This window comes from Gavialis gangeticus, unplaced genomic scaffold, assembly GCF_001723915.1.
Source record: "Gavialis gangeticus isolate Ggan-Ray unplaced genomic scaffold, GavGan_comp1, whole genome shotgun sequence".
NCBI lineage: Eukaryota > Metazoa > Chordata > Crocodylia > Gavialidae > Gavialis > Gavialis gangeticus.
In genome coordinates, this window is record NW_017728995.1 from 36,076,380 (window position 1) to 36,096,438 (window position 20,059).

Here is a 20,059-nt window from a genome sequence, read left to right on the forward strand (position 1 = left end):
AAACAGCGACCAACAGGAGTTTGGGGATAAGGCACAGCTGGGGCCGAAACTCACCCCAGACAGAGCTCCTTTGGCACTTTTAAGTCTGACCAGGGCAAAGCCAAGAACATGAGTGAGAGTTATATGAGCTGGCCAGGAAGAGGGAAAATCAGCAGGGCCAGAAAAGGTAGTCAAGAGCTGGTTCCTCGGGGAGCGTGCCGAGGAACAGCCCCTCGTTACTCGGTGGCTGAGCTGCTAGTCTGGACCCGGTAGTCTGCGGGGCCAGGAGAGTCTTTGTGCACATTGAGCCTGGGAAGGCCCCAATAGTGGCTGGATCAGCAGGGGTTAAAGGGAGCTGTTAAGGAAGACAGGGAAACTGCAGAGAAACAGAAATCATTTTTGTGTCCGCCTTCAGCACCGAGCCCGCTGGGGAGATTCCTACCGGGGACCGGCAGAGATGAGGCACTTGGAAACTGGGGAGAGGGAAGAGACGCTGAGGCAAAATGATTACCCGAGGGTAGTACGTCCCCCAGGCCAGGGGAGCTCCCAAGAGCTCCGGAGCTGGCTGAACACCTGCACAAGAACGTGCTCGGTCCATTCGCACAGAGCCCAGCCTGGAGGACTGGAAGACAGCATCTCTCCTTCCTGTTTTAAAGAGGTCTGTGAAGCAGATTCGGGAAGGTACAGACCAGCCAGCCATACATTTGCTCCTTTCACAGGATTGTAACTGAGGAGCCAGGAAGCCCTTTCCACTGCTGCACACAGTCGGGCTGCTTAACGAAGACCTCTGCTCAGTTTGCAGAGGCAGCCAAGATGCTACCATGCAGAGCACTACAGGGACTGCTCAACGCCTCGATATGCATCAGTGGCACAACCTCAAATGGGACTGTGTACGCACAGGGTGGTTCACTTCATCCCCCAAAAGCACACTGCAGAACTCAAAGAGCTTCAGAGAAGGGTGATGAGAATGAGCAAGGGTCTGAGGAAGCTTTCCTAGGAAGAGAGAGGCTGAAAAGACCACGAGCATTACTTCTGAGAGGAGGGAGATCAGAGCAGACACAATCAGAGGCTGTAAAGTAATGAAAGGTGCAGACAAGGCAAAACAAGAACATCTCTTCTTCCTGCCCCATAACACAAGACCCTTCAAGGTGGGGAGGGGGGAAAATCAAGGAAATTATATGTAAGGTGGGAAAATTCAACTCTAATAAAGGAAAGACTTGTTCACATAATGTGCAATTAAGCTGTACCACAGGAAGTCATTAACTAGGACTCAAGAGAGGAATTTATCATGACAAGCTTCTCAAGAATTTCCAGTTGTTATAATTATGACATTTTTCGAAGCAACAATAAACTCCCGGTGTGAGGATTAAGCCAGTTTATAACAGTTAAAGACCCCAGTGACAGCTGTATGAAGGTTACATTTTCTCAGTCTACCTCTCAATTTGTACCTTCCTCTGAAGCACCTGGTACTGGTCAGCAGCAGAGATGGGATGCAAGGCTGGATGGATGCGGGGCCGACCCAGTCTGGCGATTGTGATGTTCACAGTGCACAAGGAGGCCACACACTCCGCACATTGCCAACAGCTGTACAGACCCCGAGTCTCACACACTGAGGCTGGAGTCCACATCTGTGGAAAATCAAATGCACAAGATTCAACAGGTTCCTTAATCAATTCTGAATGACCAGCTCATGCACAATCTATACCCAGCCCTGCCTGAGCATTAAGAAAAAGCCTTTGAGACTTACCATAGTGGCTAAGCAGCTGCTCCCAGTTGCTTATGCATAGAGCAGGGAAGTAAGGACGCCAGCACGCATGATGCTGCATTTTACCCAGGAAGGATGGCAGCGTAACACACCCTCCAGATAACACCTCTCATCTTGTACAGCTTGTCCTCGCATGGTGACTTCAAAGGCTAAAGCTGGACGCAAAAAAGAGAAAGAAATAATCTTAGAGGGCGATGGCTGCAGCTAGTCACACAAATGCAACGGCCAGGAGAGGCTCTGAGCCAGGCTTGCAGCAACACCCACAGATCACAGAGGGCTGCAGAAAGGGATACCTTCACTGGGGCAAAGCAAAGGCAGTTCTAGCCAAGGGACGCTGCTCCATGCAAGCCAGAGAAGAGCCAGGATCCTTCCTTCTTCCCACCATGAACGATGTTCAGAGAGACATGCCCCCGAGGCAGCCTCAATACACAACTGGGTAGTCCGAGTGGGGTTCATTTCTCTCTTTCCAGGGCCCTCCCTCCCGGGTTCCTACATTGCAAACATCTCGGGAAGGATGGCCAGGCTGGGCTGCAGTGCTGGAACCAGAACCTCGGCAGCACCAGCAGGGAACAGACGGGCAGCGGGAGTTGCCCTCTATGCTTCAGCGAGGCGCTCGGGTCAGTTCTGACTGTGGAGCAAGAGGCAACGACGAGCAGCTCTTCATGAGAACATGATGAAACAAAAAAAGCTTTGAGAGGAAGATGCCTTCATTTCCAGTTTTATTTCAAACAGATTCAAATCACAAAAATGATTTTTACAAGGCTATGTACAATGCCTCTGTGCAGGTCTGCGTGTTTGCCGGGTACCATTCTGGAGCAGCCGCGTGTGCTTTTAAATAGAAAGCTGCAGTATCACTTCTGACTTGAACCAGCTTTGTAAAAATAAAAGCCAAACTTCTAGAGAACACACTAATCATAAGCCTTCTCATTTTTTATTAAATTCATGAAAGTCATTTTGTGCTCACATAATTATCAAACTGCAGTTTGTTGAAAATAGCTGTAAAAACCTGAAGCTATACACTGTATAAAATTAACATTCAAAGACTCTCAAAACTGTCAAAAACCAGCCCCTCCCCGCTAGGCATACAAAAATCTAATTCTGTAAATGAGAATTTCACATGAGAAACTGTAAAGCGCTTCCTAAATCTTGATATATGTGACGACCAAGAGAAAAGCATTAAAAAAAGTCTGCAGCATCAAAAAGGATCTGCCATGTGCCTAATGTTAGCACTGTATATGCATAATACAGTAAATGGATATTTATCTGATTTGGGATGAACTGTACAGCACAAATCCTCGTGAACACACAGAACAAGAAATAAAATAAATAGAGTAAGAAACTGCAATAGTTTTCCAACTAAAAGTGCAATGAATATGAACAATCTTGGTTCTGTGGATGATTTAGCCACTTTCACTTAAGCATTATTTGCAGCATATTTTACAGTAGACTTAGTTCTAGAATATATGAAGATTACAGTGAGCACTAATTATATCTGAAGGAAGAAAGCTTTAAAAATAACCCTGAGGGATACACATTTTAAAGATCTCGGTATTTATTAAAAAAGTTTAAAAAGTTACATTTATTATTTAACAACCGCTTTCCTGGGTAGACCAGTCTTTAAGTAGGTGCATAAATAATATTCAAATCATTAATATTTACATATCCTAATACATCAAAGTAAGACATGTACAGATTTAAATTTAAGTCTGTATAAGAGCAAATAATTTAATAAGAATCAAACTCTTCAATGTGAGGCTGAATTATACAGTAGAAAGAAACCCCCCAAAGTTCATTTAGTATGGCCCACAAAACAGTCCTGTTCATCTGAACCCACACATTCAAGGAAAATGTACAAAGATGATTTTAAGCACAGACCCTGAAGCTCAGCCTACTTCCAGTTATGAAATGAACTCGCTAATGTGTCCCGATCTGGTTTGCTCTCTTTTTGCATACCTGAAAAACCACATCAACCGTCCAAAAAGAAACATGGGCACACAGGGCCAAACCCAGCCCTGAGTTAAGAAGGTGCAATTCCCAGTGTCTTCAGTACGAGCTGTACCTGCTTCTGTCACGACCGAACGGGAGCCCTGTGAAACATAACACCTTGCACCAAACTGGTAGTGGATTTTCCCCAGAAGGCAGCTGCCGCCCTCCAGAACAACGGGGCCAGTCCAGATGTGAACAGCTCAGCCACAAAGCAGCAAGCATCCGCTCCTTCGGTGTGCCCCTCCTGAGGAACCTGGGCCTCACCTACCCAAAGTGGACTGAGCACCTGCAATTCCAGCTGAAGTCAAAGGGACCCGTCCTGGAGGTCGAGCTTTTAACATCCTCGACTGGACCAGGCAGTTGTTCTGGAGGGGAACAGCTGGACAATTCTGGCCCTAAAGCCCACTCCCTTAATAAGCAGTTTCCTCCCAACGAGCTCGGATACCAGGTTAGACCATGAAGCGCTGCTATCACAAACAAAGACTGACTTTAGCATCTGAACAAGATGAGTGAGATGGATCCACAATTTAGGGAAAGAGAATTAGGGCTGGGGTAGGGTTTGGCAACCCTAAGTAAGCAACACCACTTCCAAGAGGCAGATGACGCACGCGTTATTTTTTAACTTTTGACTGAAGCAGCAAGTTAAAACAATGAACACAATACCAGCTCCAAACCCCACCAAGTGAATTGTTAAATAAGTCAAATACAAGAGGTGGTGGTAAATCACAGCTCCAAGGTCCAAGATGCATAGCTTCATGGAATATTTCCATTAAAGTAAAATGTGTTCTACAAAACAGGGGATAGAAGTATGCACTCAGCTGGCAATTCTTCTCCCCCACCCCAAACACTACACGACTGAGATAGTCTGAAGAATCACCAGCAGCAACAGGGATCTCATGTGCAACTCCAGGCCCTTCTGAAGTCACCAGTGTTTGTGTTGAACAGTTTAACGAGATGGGATGAGGACAGCTCGGCTCTGCACTACTGATTAAGACTGTGGTGAATAACTCCCCTGGAAGTGCCAGGAAGACCTGCCAGCTGTCAGGGAGGATAGCAGACCACAAGCTGTTTGTGAGGAGTGTTAAAAACTACAACCCTCACGGCTCCTAGAAGTACTCTCCCAAAACCATCGAGCACCATTTTTAATTGCAACATTAGCATGGCATGTTCAGCATTGCAAAAGCCCTAAAATTAGCAACACGGGTGCTACTGCTCGCTGCTTCATAAGAAAGCACACAGGAAACAGGCCTGAGCTTCAAAATTTCCCTTCCTGAAGAATCCCAGAGCATAAGATCTTCTCTACAGACCTTTAAGCCTGCAGAGCTCTCAAGCTGGGGACTCATCCTCAAGTCATTTCCAAAGCCCTGACATTCCGAGGCCCGTGTGCAACCCGGGACATTTCTTCCTATGCAGGTCAGATCTGGATAAGGCCCCTTCTCAAAGTTCAGAGTTGCTTGGCTCCGTCAGATTCACCGAGTCAGGAGAAGCTGTCCAGTCTTTATCGTTTTGTTATGTCCTCGGGTAACGTGTTGAAGGAGTTGTTCTGATGGCTTTACTACTGCTTTATGAGGCTGCACAAGGTTTTGTAGGCTTCTACAACCGACATGTAAGCAACTGCTGCTCTCTGCCAGGGTCACTTTGAAATCCTGTGTTTGGTGGCCGTGTCAAACCTTCTTTGGCACCACCCAATGGAAAACTGTATGCTGCCACTGCAAGGACACACACGGCACCACTGGTGATGCACGAGTGAAGAGGGTCAGAGCAGCCCTACAGTTTTCTACCCAGACACTGACTCCAGCTCATCTGTTCGCATCTTCAAAGAACTGCATAGCAATTAAGACACCAGTAGAGCAATCTTTGAAATGTATAAGCCCTCGGTGCCCAGAATTAGGACTGGCTAATGTGATGGTCATGTGGAAATTATTTTCTGCCTTGTAGCTCTGGCCTTGGTAGTGCAAAGGCATTGGTTAGGAAAGACCACTCAAGTTACATTAATAAACCTGGTCCAATAGGAGCAATCTAACCTTTTGCTGGATCAAGCAAGCATCTTGTGGAGCTGGTGACTAGCTGAATGCGGTACAGGCAAGGTGAACAGAGAAGAGGCATTATAGGCCTAGGTTTGCTGGTATCCCCTCCTCAGAGACCCCAAAAAGCAGGCTGAATCTGTCCTGGCTGAAGGACTGTTCCCCCCCACACCCCACTGCAATGCCACTCCACATGAGCAGAAGAGGAACACAGCATGACTCTGGCAATGTGCTGCTTTCCTTCTGGGCACCGAGCACACCTCTCTACAGCAGTCCCACTTCCTGCAGGGTCAGACTAAGGGACTAAGCCAGGAACCCAGAACTTTTACATGCCCTGTAGTTGAAAACACTGTGTCACCAGCAGACACAGAGGTGTTTTTGGAACGGCACATGAAACAAGAGGGACACTTGCTGAAACCTGGGCGTCATCATATGGTCACAAAGCTTTCTGATCAAAGCAAAGACAGTGACCAAAAGTCATTTAAACATTTTTTTCCTACGTGTCCCTAAACCTACCATGAAAATGCTACATTGTGAACTGCACGAATATGTGCACTGGAGTGCAAGCTGGAACGATTTCCAAAGGTTAACATACCCTAGATAAATGATCAGAGGAGCTATTTAATAGCCCTGCAATTTAAATTTTTAAATACAATGCACATGGAAAAATAAGATCTCTTCAAATTAGTAAAAACCCCTCATTTTTCTTTTGCTGGACATGACCTCACCCACCTTTTCATGGGCGAACTGCATGCTGTCCAGCTTGCCCTCTGCATTCAGGGACAGGAGATAGCTGGAAATATTTGTACTAGGACTTACAGTGCTTAGTACTACATTTCCCAATGAAGCCATAAGATCACATTCGTCTGAACACTAATACACAAGCTCACTGCTGAGCCACTGCTACGTGACAGTGACTATGTGATGGGAACCATTTTCCTGGGTTGGAGCTTTAGCTTCAGTCGTTGTTCTGGGCTTCGGTGGCCACTCCGGATCCACCAGCAGTTCCTGAGCTAGGTGCATGTACTTGGCTTGTGGCGTCTTCTTTCTGCAGCTAAACAGGGGCGTCAGGAAGCAGGCTGCCCAGCGGTCCACAGCCTCCTGTGCAAGGGGCAGGGAAACAAGCAGATCTGAGAATGAGGTTGTTGACAGCAAAACCCCTTAAAGCTATTCCAGAAATTTAAGAGGGAGACTCTCAAACTGCACCTCACTGCTGTTCCACGCTACGCTTGTTTCTAACTGAGACATGCAGTGGTCGCGTGGCACGTGACCTTTCTGGAGGGTCGCCAGCTCCTCTCTGGCATTACTGCAGGAATGTCGGTCAAAGAGGCAGACAGGCGAGAGGCTAGGTCAGCATCTCCTTGCCTGCCCACATCCCACACACCCGCAATTGTTTCTTGCTCACTTCAAAGCATTCTCACTACTGCCTGAACTGTGCACTACTGTACGCTATGAGTCGCGGGCTGAGCATCAGGAGCTACAGCTTGGTCCGGGACCTTTCTGCGATCCAAGAATGCTCTCAAATGCTCAAATTTGAAACCCCCTGAGAATGTTTCTTGCCCATATCACACGCTGTTTAACCGATGGTACATGATCAGCCACAACACATTTAATGTGTTGAGGGTGAGACCTAATAATGCTGTTTCATTCCAGGAAAAAGAACAGTGTGCACCATTAGAGAACACGCAAAGCAGATGATTAAATCTAATGTGAAAGGAGAAGAAAGTCACATGCAACATGCAATTCATTCCTTGAGTCTTCCTTGCCCCTGCCCCTCCAAACCCCTCATTACGATCTGGCCTTTTAATTACAATGTGATGTGATCTGAGGTTTAAAAGGCGGCGCCCCGCTCCCTCCCTCAGTGTACCATTCCAATGGCATGGCACATGATTAACTGAATTTGCATGCACTTGATTGACTGACAGCAAAATACTGGGCTCCAACCTGAGGCGGCTGGGGTGTGGCGAGGCGACAGTCTCCTTGTTTGTCCCGACTGAACACAACTTTCCAAAGGACCATGTCAAGGAAGACATTCTGTGAGACATTACAGTGAGTGGGAAGAATTAAAGAAACTAATCATCATTTGCTGTTAGTGTGCACATTCAAAATCAAACCCGAAACAGTGAGTTAGACAATCAGCACAGGGCACAGCAACATGCCAAGGTCCTGTCCAACAGAATCTGCTTTGGTCAGTATTCAAGTGATAAACCATTTCCTGCACTTAAGCACTTCCACAAGGTTTTCAGGAACGTGAACAAATGCCTTATATTAACCACAGTGAATACCAGCGCTGCGTTAGGGCTTCAGAACAGGTCTGATGCTGCCTTTCCAAGAAAATCCTCCGTTGGCACTGAATGCGCTACAGGTGTTTCACATTAAGACACTTTTCTCTAATCATTGGGGGGGAGGATCTTTATTAAGCAGCAATGAGCACGATGCAATGTGAGTGAGTAGCAAACAGGAGGAGTATATGGATGCACTGGAGGGCAGAGAAGTCAGTGCAAATTCTGGTCTGTTAACTCTATGTGAGGGTCCTATGCCAAGGTCCAGGGTCCCTGAATGAGGAGGGTGTGTGACAAGTCTGCTGGCTTCTATCTTGGTGAGATTTGTATGCCCATGAACCAAGAGCCTTCTTTGATCCTTGTCTGAAGCAGATAATTCCTCTTTGTTAACGAGGGAGTGGAGCTGAGCAGCCAGGCTTAGCGTGTGAATCAACAGCCTTGCAAACTCCTGAGCTAGGCAAATGGGAGGAAAAAACAGACATGTTCTGAAGGGGGCACAGCTCAGTTTTACCAAGCAACACATCTGAACAAGGAGGGGGCGGCTCTGTGGCATGCTTTGGACGTGTTATATTTTCTCTGTCGGAAGGCAAGAGATGTTTGGTACACAAACCCATAATACCAGGTCAACAGGAGAACGAGCGTGTATGACAGCACCAGCTGCAATGCCACACAGCATGCTGCACAACCATGTTCACCCACTGTTACCACTAAGGGAAGGACCAGTGAGTGACAAGGGAACAGGAGAGAGCAGAAACCCAAAAGCAGGCTGACAAGTTGAGACCGAAGGCAGAAGACCACCTGGGCAGAATTAAGTTTTGAAGCATCAAATCCTTCTCAGATACTCAAGGAGTCAACTCTTGAGGAACGGTCTTGGGAAGAGAAATGGAAACCAAAGCAACAGGTCCCATATGAGAGAGATGGCTCTGCCACGGGGGCAAGCAGCTACCAGGACAGGCCTTCAGCCATCTTAAAACTGCAAACAATTGTCAGCACTGCCCTATTATGAAGGGCCAACAGCCAGCAGCAGGGCAGTGGGATGTCAGAGAAAATGCAAGATGCACTGGATGTGGTCTGAAAACTCAAGAACAGGAGTTAAGAGGCTGACACGACAGTGGTCTACAAGTACCTGAAAGGCTGCCAGACAGAAGAGGATGAGCAAGTGTTCCTCTTGCTTCTGGGGGCAGGACACACACCAGTGACTTTACACTGCAGCAAACCTGAGTTAGATTAAATCTCTGAAAGAACTTCCTGGCTGTCAGAACAGTAGGACAAGCTGCCCGGAGAAGCTGCAGAATCGCTTGCACTGGAGGTTTTCAGGCTGAACAAGCATTTGTCTGGGATGTTTAGGAGCAGAACTGCCTGCATTCATACAGGGGGTTGGGCTAGACTATCCTTGTGTCCCTTCCAACCTTAGCCTGATGCAGTTCCACACTCATGAAAGAACCAGGCTCAGAGGTGATATGACAACAGCAATTAGACATGAAAAAGCAGGGCACAGCAAATGGAAAGGAGGAGGAAATGGAGAGGAACTGATGTATACTGGAGGCACAGTAAACGGGGGCATTTGATAACAGTCAGATCTGTTGAAGGGTGAGTTCAGGACCCTGAGGAAAAGAAGGATGGAGAGCAGCAGAGTAAGGACCCTGGACTTCAGAAAAGCAGACTTCTAATCAGTCAGGGAACTGATGGGCAGGATCCCCATGAGGCCAGTCCCAGGACAGCTGGCTGCACAGAAAGGAGTCCAGGAGAACTGGCTGTACAGGAAACCCTCAGTATTCACGGGTTCAGCATTCGCCATTTCAAATATTCGCGAATGCTGAACCCACATTTTAAATACACTTTAAAAACTTACCGGAGGTCCTCAGGAGCTCCACACTTGCTGCCGCTGGGCTCCCGCCGTGGCTGCCAGAGCCGTGCCCTCCTCCACAGCCTCCTGGACCTCTTTCCCCCTGGGACTGGCCTCATGGGGATCCTGCCCTGACTGAACAGAAGTCTGCTTTTCTGAAGTCCAGGGTCCTTACTCTGCTGCTCTCCATCCTTCTATTCGTGGATTTTGCCATTCGCAGGGATCATGGGAACGTATCCCCTGTGAATGGCAAGGGTCACCTGTACTTTAAAAAAACCTTACTGAGGGTGGAGAAACAAACCATCCCAACCTGCAAGAATAGCAAGTATGGCAGAAGACCAGCTTGGCTTAGTCAGGAGCTCTTCAATGAGTTAAAACACAGAAGGAAGCTTACAACAAGTGGAAACTTGGACAAACAACTAGGGAGGAGAATAAGAGCATTGCTCAGGTATGCAGGGATGAAACCAGGAAGGCCAAAGTGCAACTGGAGGTGCAGCTAGCAAGGGGTGTGAAGGGGAACAAGAAGGGTTTCTACAAGTTTGTCAGTAACAAGAGGAGAATCAGGGAAGTGTGGGTCCCTTACTGAATAGGGGGGACAATCTTGTGACAGATGATGTGAAAAAGGCCAAAATACTCAATGCCCTTTTTTACCTTTGACTTCACAGGCAAGGTTGGCTCCCAGACTACTGCATCGGGCAGCACGGTTTGGGGAGGACGTGAGCAGCTCTCAGTGGTGAAAGAACAGGTTAGGGATTATTTAGAAAAGCTGGATGTGTACAAGTCCATGGGGTTGGACAGGATGCACCCAAGGGCGCTGAGGAAGTTGGCTGATGTGATTGCAGAGTCACTGGCCACCATCTTTGAAAACTCATGGCAAGTGGGAGAGGTCCAGGACGATTGGAAAAGGACAAACATAGTGCCCATCTATAAGAAAAGTAAAAAGGGAGATCCAGGGAACTACAGACCAGTCAGCCCTGGAAAAATCATGGAGCAGCTCCTCAAGGAATCCATTTCTAAACACTTGGAGGAAAAGAAGTGATCAGGAACAGTCAGCATGGATTCACCAGGGGAAGTCATGCCTGACCAGCCTGACTGCCTTCCGTGACTCAGTGACTAGTTCTGTGGATGCAGGGAGAGTAGTGGGCATGACACACCTTGACTTTAGCAAGGCTTTTGATACGGCCTCCCACAACCTTCTCACGGGCAAGCTACGGAAGTACAGGTTGGATGAATGAACTATACGGTGGATAGAAAACTAGCTGGAGTGTTGGGCTCAATGGTTCTAAGTCTAGTTGGCAGCCGGTAAAAAGTGGAGTAGCCCAGGGGTTGCTCCTGGGGCAGGTTTTGTTCAATGTCTTCATCAGCAGCCTGGAAGATGGGATGGATGCACCCTCAGCAAGTCTACAGGTGACACCAAGCTGGGGGGAGTAGTAGATACACTGGAGGGCAGGGCTAGGATTCAGAGTGATCTGGACAAACTGAAGGACTGGGCCAAAAGAAATCTCATGCGGTTCAACAAGGACAAATGCAATGTCCTGCCCTTAGGAGGGAGCAATCCCCTGCACAAGTGCAGGCTGGGGGTGACGGGCTGGGCAGCAGCTCTGCAGAAAAGGACCTGGGGGTGACGGGGGACAATAAACTGAATAGGAGCCAGCAGTGTGCCCTTGTCACCAAGAAGGCTACTGGCATCCTGGACTACATTGGTAGAAGAGTTGCCAAGAGGTCAAGGAAGTGATTTTTCCCTTCTATGTGGCATTTGTGAGGCCACATCTGGAGTCCTGTGCCCCATGACATGGGACACATAACTGGTGAGGACAGGCTGAGGGAATTGGGCTGATTTAGTCTGGAGAAGAGGAGACCGAGGGGGACTGAATAGCAGCCTTCACCTTCCTGCAGGGGGTTGCAGAGAGGATGGAGTTGGACTGGTGTCAGTGGGGGCAGATGACAGAACAAGGAGCAATGGGCTCAAGTTGCAGCAAGGGAAGTGGAGGTTGGATATTAGGAAAAATCTTCTCACTAGGACAGCAATAAAGCAGGTTAGACAGACACTTGGCTGGGACAGTTTAGTGAGGGATGATCCTGCCTGGAGCAGGGTGATGGACTAAGGGACCTTCTGAGGTCCTTTCCAGCCCTGCTTTCCCATGATCCTATTCCTTTAAGGGAAGCTAAAGAAATTAGGGAAAATGACATGGTGACCATGGAAAAAGATGAGAAAGTTTAAATGAATCAGGAAAAAAATTACCCTCAGGATGGGTCATTAAGAAATGCCAATGGTAAGACTTACTAATGCTGCCAAAGACACAGGCATACAATGAATATTTCCCACGGACAGCAGTCAGGGTTCAGGCACTACTGGGGGGGCAGGGGGCCACAGACCTGGGTCCCTGGCCCTGTAGCCCCAGTAGCTGGGGGCCTTCCAGCAGGGCCAGGGGAGGGTGGGGAGAGAAGGGTAATGGCATGGGCAGGGCACAAGCATATCAGGGTTGGCCAGTGCCACAAAACAGGTTGGGGGGGACAGCCATAGCTGGACCCACATCCTGGTGAGAGAAGGGGGCAGGGGGAGCTCTGATGTTTCCATGATAAAAACACAAAAACAAAGGTGTTTTATTTTAATCACGGAAAAATGTGGATTTGGGGAGGTTTAATCGGAGACTTTGCAATTTTTAAACAGAGAAAACCAGGATCCCTGCTGAGAAGGCAGCTGCATGGATGCTACAGGTTCAGATGAAAGAGGCCCCGGACTCAGTTCCATGGTCTATTCACTGTGCAGTGCGGTATCGACAACAAGCAAGCTCAGTAGACTAAGCACTGGTGAAGTGACAGGCCTCAGCAAGCAGCTATGGAAGGGGCACCATCAAAGATGGCAGAAGGTAGGCCAGGGAGACGCATGAGAGACTCAAAGTTGAGGTTTGTAGAGAAGTTTGGAGGAGCTCAGGACTGGCCCTGGCCATGGTCGATATTTTCACTGATGATCTGGAAAGGCATACGGAAATAATTCATGGCTCACGGCAGATGCCACAAAGGTCAAGGAAGGTGTAAATAAGGAGGCAACAGAGCAGGCACAAGGAATGGGCCCAGCTTACCAAGTTTTTAAATAGGGCCAAATACCAATCAGACACCTAGGAACAGGCAATGTCTGGCCAAACCTACAGTGGTGGATTTTCTCCTGAACAGCAGGGGCTCTGAAAAAGATTAAGGGGTGACAGACCAGGAACCCAACACCTGCTCCCAGTGCAATGGAGTGGCAAAAAGGGCAAATGCCATCCTGGGTTGCAAAAGGAATGGCAGTGAGGAGAAGTAGGGAAAGGATTTTCCTTCCATGCACAGCACCAGTGAAGCTTATCCAGGAATGTTGTGTCAAGCCCAGTGACCACATAAAAAAAAAAAAAAAAAGAAAAGAAAAGAAAAAGGATGTTAAAGAAACAGGAGAAAATGAGAGGTAGAAAGATGACTTGAGGGCTAGACAGATGCCTCCAACAGCTCAATCTCTTCCACTTATCATAAAAACGTCTCTTAATTGTGATGTACAAACATGTTCATAGGAAGAAAATAACCAGGACAAAAGGGCTCTTATTTAGCTGAGAAAGTCGAAAGGAGACCCAGTAGCAGGAAGCTGAAGCCAGACTAATTTAGATTAAAGCTGGGCATATGTTTTTAGCATCAAGGATGATTAACTGTGAAAACAAACTCAAGTGGTGGATTTGTCTGTCTCTTGATGTCTTCAGGTCCACAGTGAGACCTTCCTAGAACATATTCTTTAGTTCAACTCAAGTTACTGGGCTCCAAACAAGGGTACCTGGATGAAAACTAATGGTTTGAGAAGATTCAACTAGGTGAGTGAATGATCTCTTCTCAAACATTGTGAAGTTATTAGATGACAAAATAATTGACAGTAATAACAACAAGCACCCTAAAGACTGTATAGAACAAAGATTTATAAATGATTATAAATAGGGTGCTGTTGTGTGTTATTTTGAATTTACTACAAAACTTTGCTCAATTACTTCATGACACATTATTGTCTACATTGTGAATCGTTAAACCTTTCAGAGAAACCAGTTTTTAAACACAAAATTCTACAGCCTAAATGTTGCCTGAAAATACATTTGTAGAAATATAAAACTCTAATCGACCTGTTTTCCATGGACATTTTACAGTCAGGTATCACTCCACACAGAGGATATACTTGTGCTCAGAAAAAAGTCCGCATGAAAAAGACCACTTTTAACTTAACCTACTTACCTCCACCAGGATGGAGACAACTGCATTGATGATGATAATGACAAGAAGTGTTACACGCCACTGATATGGCACGCAAACCAGCTGCAAGAAATGTGTCATAGGTGAGCAACATACACTCAACATAACATGCACAAAATTGTGTGTGCATACGGGAAAACTGGATGGAAGCAAGGCTGGATATAAACTTCAAATTTAAATTCCTGTTCCTATTGCTCGAACAGAAGTCTATGCACTAGAGCAAATGCTTTGCTGTAGAAAGCACTGGATTTTATCTTTTTGCATTCTGAGAGGCTTTCTGAGAAAAAGTATTAAGGGTTTGAAACACATTTCAACTTATAACTTAGGTTGATAGGGTTGGGTTTTTTTAAGGTAAATGCTTCTTCAAATTGTCATGCAAAGCTAGGTAATTGCTAGGTAATTGCTGGGTATAATTTGACTGTACAAGTGTATGTCCAATTTGTGTTCAGTTCTTCTAGCAGAACTCTAGTTGTCAAAAGTGTCTACCAGGGCCAAGAGAAGTTGTCTGAGAAGGAAGCCAGCTGCATTGTGTGTGATGTGTATTCACTGGATCTTACCTCTAGAGACGAGTCAATAACTTCAGTTGGATGCAACATGATGACAGATATGAAGATATAAAGAAATATCACAGAGAAAACAAAAAGAACTGTAAAAGAGGAGAAAATATAACTTATCAGTTTGTCTTTCATAGCCAGTATGCATGTCTGTCATACATGCTGTAAGAAACAATGTCTATAAAACAGGGCAAAGGGTATTTTACATTAATAAACCAGAAGCAAATAGTCTTATATTTAAATCTTGGATTTGAAGGAATTTGCAGAATTCTATTCTAATTATTTGACTACATATATAAAAAGATCTTAACACATATCCCCTTCTCAGTAATTTATGAAAATACAGTTTGTGATACAAGTTTTCCCTGTTCACAACAGAAAATACAATCTGAATGCACTTTAAAACACGGGTAACGTTGACATTTTACTTGAGAAGGACATAAAACCAGGTGTATTATGTTACCCAAAGTACTTAATTCAATGAGGGAAATGCATCAGTGGAGCAACTGCACTTAGTTCAGTTTCCCAAAGGAGAAACTACTTTCTTGCCAAGAATGAACCACCTGCATTTCACAAAAATTACTTTGAAAAGAGTGACAATTTGTAGCATACAAGAAATTTCTTCATTAGATGGCTGAAACAACATCCCCAGAGGAATCCTGGATATTTTTAGTGCCCCACGTATTTTCAATAGACATATTATCTTGTCCCCTATTTCCTGGGGAAGAAACTCATTTTCTAGTGAGCAAAACTGTTATTTTTTCCCATCATATCATGGGATGCTAGACAAGGGAATCAGTAGGACGGGATTCTAAAGACTAGGAAAGGATCGGATTCTGAACAAATCCATTACATGAATTAAGTCAGTCTATTGCAATAGGAAACCCTTATTTGCAAAAATACAGCAGGGCTGTTTATTAAAAACTTACAGTTTTTGTAGCAAGGCTGTCTAAAGGGCTTCCCTTTAGAAAAGACAATTGCCACGATGAGGTATTGAAAGCTGGAGATAAAAAACACGGTCGTGTTTTCATAGTTTTTGATATTGTGCTCATCGTGAAGGGTCTGGTTCCCGTGGCTGGAGGAGTTGGCGTCTGTGGCACTCGATAGGTTACATGCACTGCAACACAGGAGAACATTCAACATGCAGTTGAAGAGAAAAGAGTTGCATCCACTGTAAGCAACACAAAAATAATTCCAGGAAATTTTGCCAATTAGGTTACAGCAGATGCATTCTGGACATTTTCCCATGGGTAACTAAGAAAGTCGTTGTGCCTGGAAATGACTGAGGCCAGGGACTGGAGTTTCTTTTGCGGCTTGCGAGTCCTGAGGTTGTTTTCAAGATGTCAGTCGTTACGGGAACAAGCCTCATTGTCGCACATGCTCCCGGAGGCTGCAGTAAGTAAAAAGACAAGCTCTGCCGTACTAGGTCTATCTGGCTCAGTATCCTGTCCCTCACAGGGGCACAGAGCAGATGCTAAGGCCTGTCTGGACCTTTGTACAAGGCCTGTCTGGACTGATCCGCCTCAACCCCTCTCCTCTCTCCTTACAGCTTCCAGAGGCCTAGAAAATCCTAACTTGGAGGCTACAGCTCTACTATCACATTTCATACCCACTGATGAACCTGTCCTGCATGAATCTGTCCAATACCCTTTTGAACCTAACTAATCTGTCAGTCTCCAGAAGAAATGGGTATAAATAGTAGCTCAGGGTATAAAGCTACGGGGCCACCGAAACAAGATGTAGTAACTAGACAATCTACTAACTTTATGGACAAAGTGGAAATGAGCTTAAAGCAAGGGGGCCCTTCGATAGTAACTCAGCTCAGCATCTCAATCTGGAATTCAGGGCTCTCCAGATTCAGTCGTCTTGTTCAGCCTAAATTCTACTCATGTTACAACTGCTCTTTGTACAAGGTGATTCCAGATGGGGCTGTTCTGTTCCTTTCCTTTCCACTTTCCCCTGGAAATGACAGCAAATTTACCTGTGGCTCCTGTGGTTTCATGGGATCCCTGCAGTCATTCCTAATGGGGTCGCAGCACTCCCAAGTAAATTACCTTCATTCCTCAGTGAATGATCTGCAGCCCGCAACTGCCCGCAGTGCCAGTGCAGGTAAGCAAGACTTCAGCACCTCACCTGCTCCAGCTGTCCAAGGCATAACACTCCTGCTTCCAAACCTGTACTTTCATAGAATCAGGGAAAAGTAGGGCCCTCAGGAGATCATCTAGGTCAGCCCCCTGCTCAAGGCAGGATCACCCCTGCCTAAACTAGCCCAGCCAAGTCTCTCTCCAAGCTGTGCTTGAAAACAGAGACTCCACAGCCTCTCTGAGCCGCCTGTTTCAATGGGGAACCACCCTCATAGTAAGAAAGTTCTTCCTAGTCTCCAAACTAGATTCCACTCGCCAACATTTAAGCAACCATTGCTCCTTGTCCTGTCCCCTGCAGCTACAGAAAAAAAGTTTCTCACCATCCTCTGCATACCCGCCCTTCAGGCGTTTGAAAACTTAGCAAATCAGTCTCTCCCTTCCAGACTAAACACATGCCTTCTTTTCCATCCTTCCTTGCAATTCATGTTACCCAGACTGCTTTGCCCTTTTGCTGCTCTCCTCTGGACTCTTTCCAGTCTGTCCACATCCTTCTTGAAGTGTGATGCCCAGAACTGGAGCCAGCACTCCAGGTGAGGCCTCTGAGCTCTACTCAACACTAGTAAGTGCTGAATAAAGTGGAATACAAAAACCTAGAACTCTTGGTTCCAAAATGATACCTTTTATTAGACCAACTGGAAAATTTTCTTGCCATTTTTCAGTTGGTCTAATAAAAGATATCATTTTGGAATGAAGAGTTCTAGTTTTTTGTATGTCTTTTCGTCTCAGACCAACACGGCCACCAGGTACACCCCTGAATAAAGTGGAAGAATCATATTCCTTGATTAACAAGTGACAATTCTATTAATACAGCCTACTATGCTGATGGCTTTTTTTTTTTTTTTTTTTGCAACAAGGACACACTGTTGGCTCATATTCACCTTATGATCCACCGTAACCCTCAGGTACTTCTCTGCAGTACTGCAGCCCAGCCAGTCATTCCCCAATCTATGCTTGGGCATGCAACTGCACTGTCCCAAGTGCAGGACTTTGAACTTCTCCTTGTTGAATTTCATCTGATTGGTTTTGGACCATATCTCCAGTGTATTCAGGTCATTCTGGATCCCAGCCCTGCCCTCCAGAGTGTCTGCAATTCCACCCAACTTGGTGTCATCCACAAATTTGCTAAATGTGCACTTGATCCCATGGTCCAAATCTAATGAAGAGATTCAAACTTTAATAGTGAAGGTTGCACCTTAGCCAAAAGGCCAAGAAGCACCAGATTAAAAAGCAGTGGACCCAGGACAGACCCCAGCAGTGAGGCCACTTGATACCTCCTCCCAACTGGACATTGAGCCACCAAATACTCCTCACCCTGACAAAACAAAGCCCACTGTCCTTCTTGCCTTCCCTAATCTTGTGAACATAACAGATTGGTTGTGTTTCCCCAAGGCTGCAGGAGTGAGGTGGAAGCAGCTCTCAGATTCCCAGCTCACTCTGCAGCATCTCATTTGCCAGTTCTTCCACATTGTGTATCAAGGTGAGCCCTAATGTTTTGTGCAGGTCTCCGTATAACTGTCCCATGGGCTGCAAGAAAGAAAGGCCCCACTGTCATTCAGGAGGCAATTGGCAGTACAAAGTGAGATTCACTCCAAACAAAAATCCTCATTTGACTCCAAAAAGTCAGAAGCCTTTCTCCTCCCACAGCAGATGGCCCCCATGTACCAAGTTCAACACAGTAGTTCAAGCACTGCCATTAGCACCCTGGAACTGCCCATTTCCCAGCTGGAGGTTACATATTTATCAGCTGTTTCCCCTTCAGAGGTGACCACGCTCTTTACAACTTACTCTGAGTCTGGGGTCCAGGACTCATACCAGGGCTGCTGCTTGACCCAAACAAACCCCATGGCTTGGAAAGCAATGCAGATGACCATCTGGGACAGGACTGAGCAGAGAAGTGGACCTGAGATGAGACCTGAGGGTGGCCTTTGTGCAACAAGCTCCTTCCAAGCAGGATTTAAACTCACTGGAAAGAGGGAAAGAAAGAGAGAACTGATGATCACCAGCAGGCTTCATGCTTCCAAGAGTCACTTTGCCTGAGTTTTACGGAGCTGGAATGGTCTGCTCGTACCTTCTAGATATTTGCATTATGCTAATTTGGTGGGGTAGCTCTGCATTTAAAATGTGCAACAGCCTGCACTAGATTGCTCCTCAACAGCCTGTTATCACACAGACCAGGAAAATGAGCCTCCCACTGATATGAAGCAACCAAGAGAGCCAGGGAACAGGGGTCAGGGGTCACAGCAGTGACCCATCCTTACCCAGCTGGTGAATGTGGTGGAGGCTGAGTAAGCCAACCTTCCCACCCTTGTGTGGCCAGTGAGCACCAGCAGCGGCTGCAGGCTATCTACTTTCACTTGAGGTAGCATGCCACAGTTTCAAGAGCAGTTTTTAATCTTGGGCAATAATTCAACTGATAGTAACCTGTAAGATAGACTCATTTGCATTTTTCATGGGTGAAGACAAACTGACAAGGGCAGACAGCCTGGGTGTGAACGTAATCTGTTGTGCATAAAACTTCAGCGAGTGCAAGAGTTGAGAAAGTACCCATCATACCATCATCATTAGGACAATAAATGCCTTCAAGTGTTTCAACCATGTGTTTCCCTAGGTCAAAGTTCAGTTTCCCAGGGTTGCCAATCACTCCTGTCATCATGTCTTTGTGAGATTATATTATGTCACACACCTGAGCTCACCCCAATATAACATTATGTCCTCCCATTCAATTTTTTTGATTCATATACTTTGGGAAAATGACAACTACCATCGCAGAAAAAATGGTGTTTAACAAGATCCTGACAATAAATTTGAGCTTCCAACACAATTTCTTTCTTTCGAAACTCCAGCAGTTGACTACAGATAAGAAGAAATGGATTAAAGATATGAACAAGAACATAAAAGAGATTATTCAGCACAATATACTCACTAGTAAAGACAACAACCAAAATGATTGCCAGATCGATGAAGAGAAACTGGAAGTCTCCTAAATTGCTTAGGATCTATAGAGAAAACACAATTGAAATGTTAGCAATTTCTTCACATTTAGAAACATCAGATGATGGATTTGTATGGGATGGTTTGGATAGGGATTGTGGCGGGTGCCGAGATCCCACCTCAGGAACACAGCTGGGTATTCGTATCCCTCCGCTGTTTCCACCACGTGAGGCAGGCCAGTAGGGGGAGCTCCTGCGTTGAGCCGCCCACCTCCCTGCGCCCGACCAC

The 20,059-nt window shown here is 46.2% G+C and overlaps 2 protein-coding genes across 5 annotated transcripts in view; both read right to left on the minus strand.

Annotated features, from left to right (window-relative positions):
* LOC109288120 (platelet glycoprotein V-like) overlaps window positions 1-2,355 on the minus strand; it is a 10,348-nt gene extending 7,993 nt beyond the window's left edge. The window contains exon 1 of one of the 2 annotated variants that reach the window (XM_019503503.1): window positions 1,727-2,355. In XM_019503503.1, coding sequence (XP_019359048.1) covers window positions 1,727-1,805 — 79 coding nt within the window. In that variant the 5' untranslated portion in view covers window positions 1,806-2,355. The remainder of the gene's footprint in view (window positions 1-1,726) is intronic. The other variant, XM_019503504.1, reaches the window with a different exon arrangement.
* Window positions 2,356-2,446: 91 nt separating this feature from the next.
* Window positions 2,447-20,059, minus strand: part of ATP13A3 (ATPase 13A3) — a 108,158-nt gene continuing 90,545 nt past the window's right edge. The window contains exons 29-35 of one of the 3 annotated variants that reach the window (XM_019503500.1): window positions 19,764-19,836; window positions 18,626-18,803; window positions 15,626-15,813; window positions 14,700-14,788; window positions 14,125-14,205; window positions 7,699-7,788; window positions 2,447-6,855 (exon numbers count right to left, since the gene is read on the minus strand). In XM_019503500.1, the coding sequence (XP_019359045.1) occupies window positions 6,658-6,855; window positions 7,699-7,788; window positions 14,125-14,205; window positions 14,700-14,788; window positions 15,626-15,813; window positions 18,626-18,803; window positions 19,764-19,836 (897 nt within the window). In that variant the 3' untranslated portion in view covers window positions 2,447-6,657. Of the gene's footprint in view, window positions 6,856-7,698; window positions 7,789-14,124; window positions 14,206-14,699; window positions 14,789-15,625; window positions 15,814-17,566; window positions 18,365-18,625; window positions 18,804-19,763; window positions 19,837-20,059 lie in introns of those variants that run through there. The other 2 variants (XM_019503501.1, XM_019503502.1) reach the window with 2 other exon arrangements.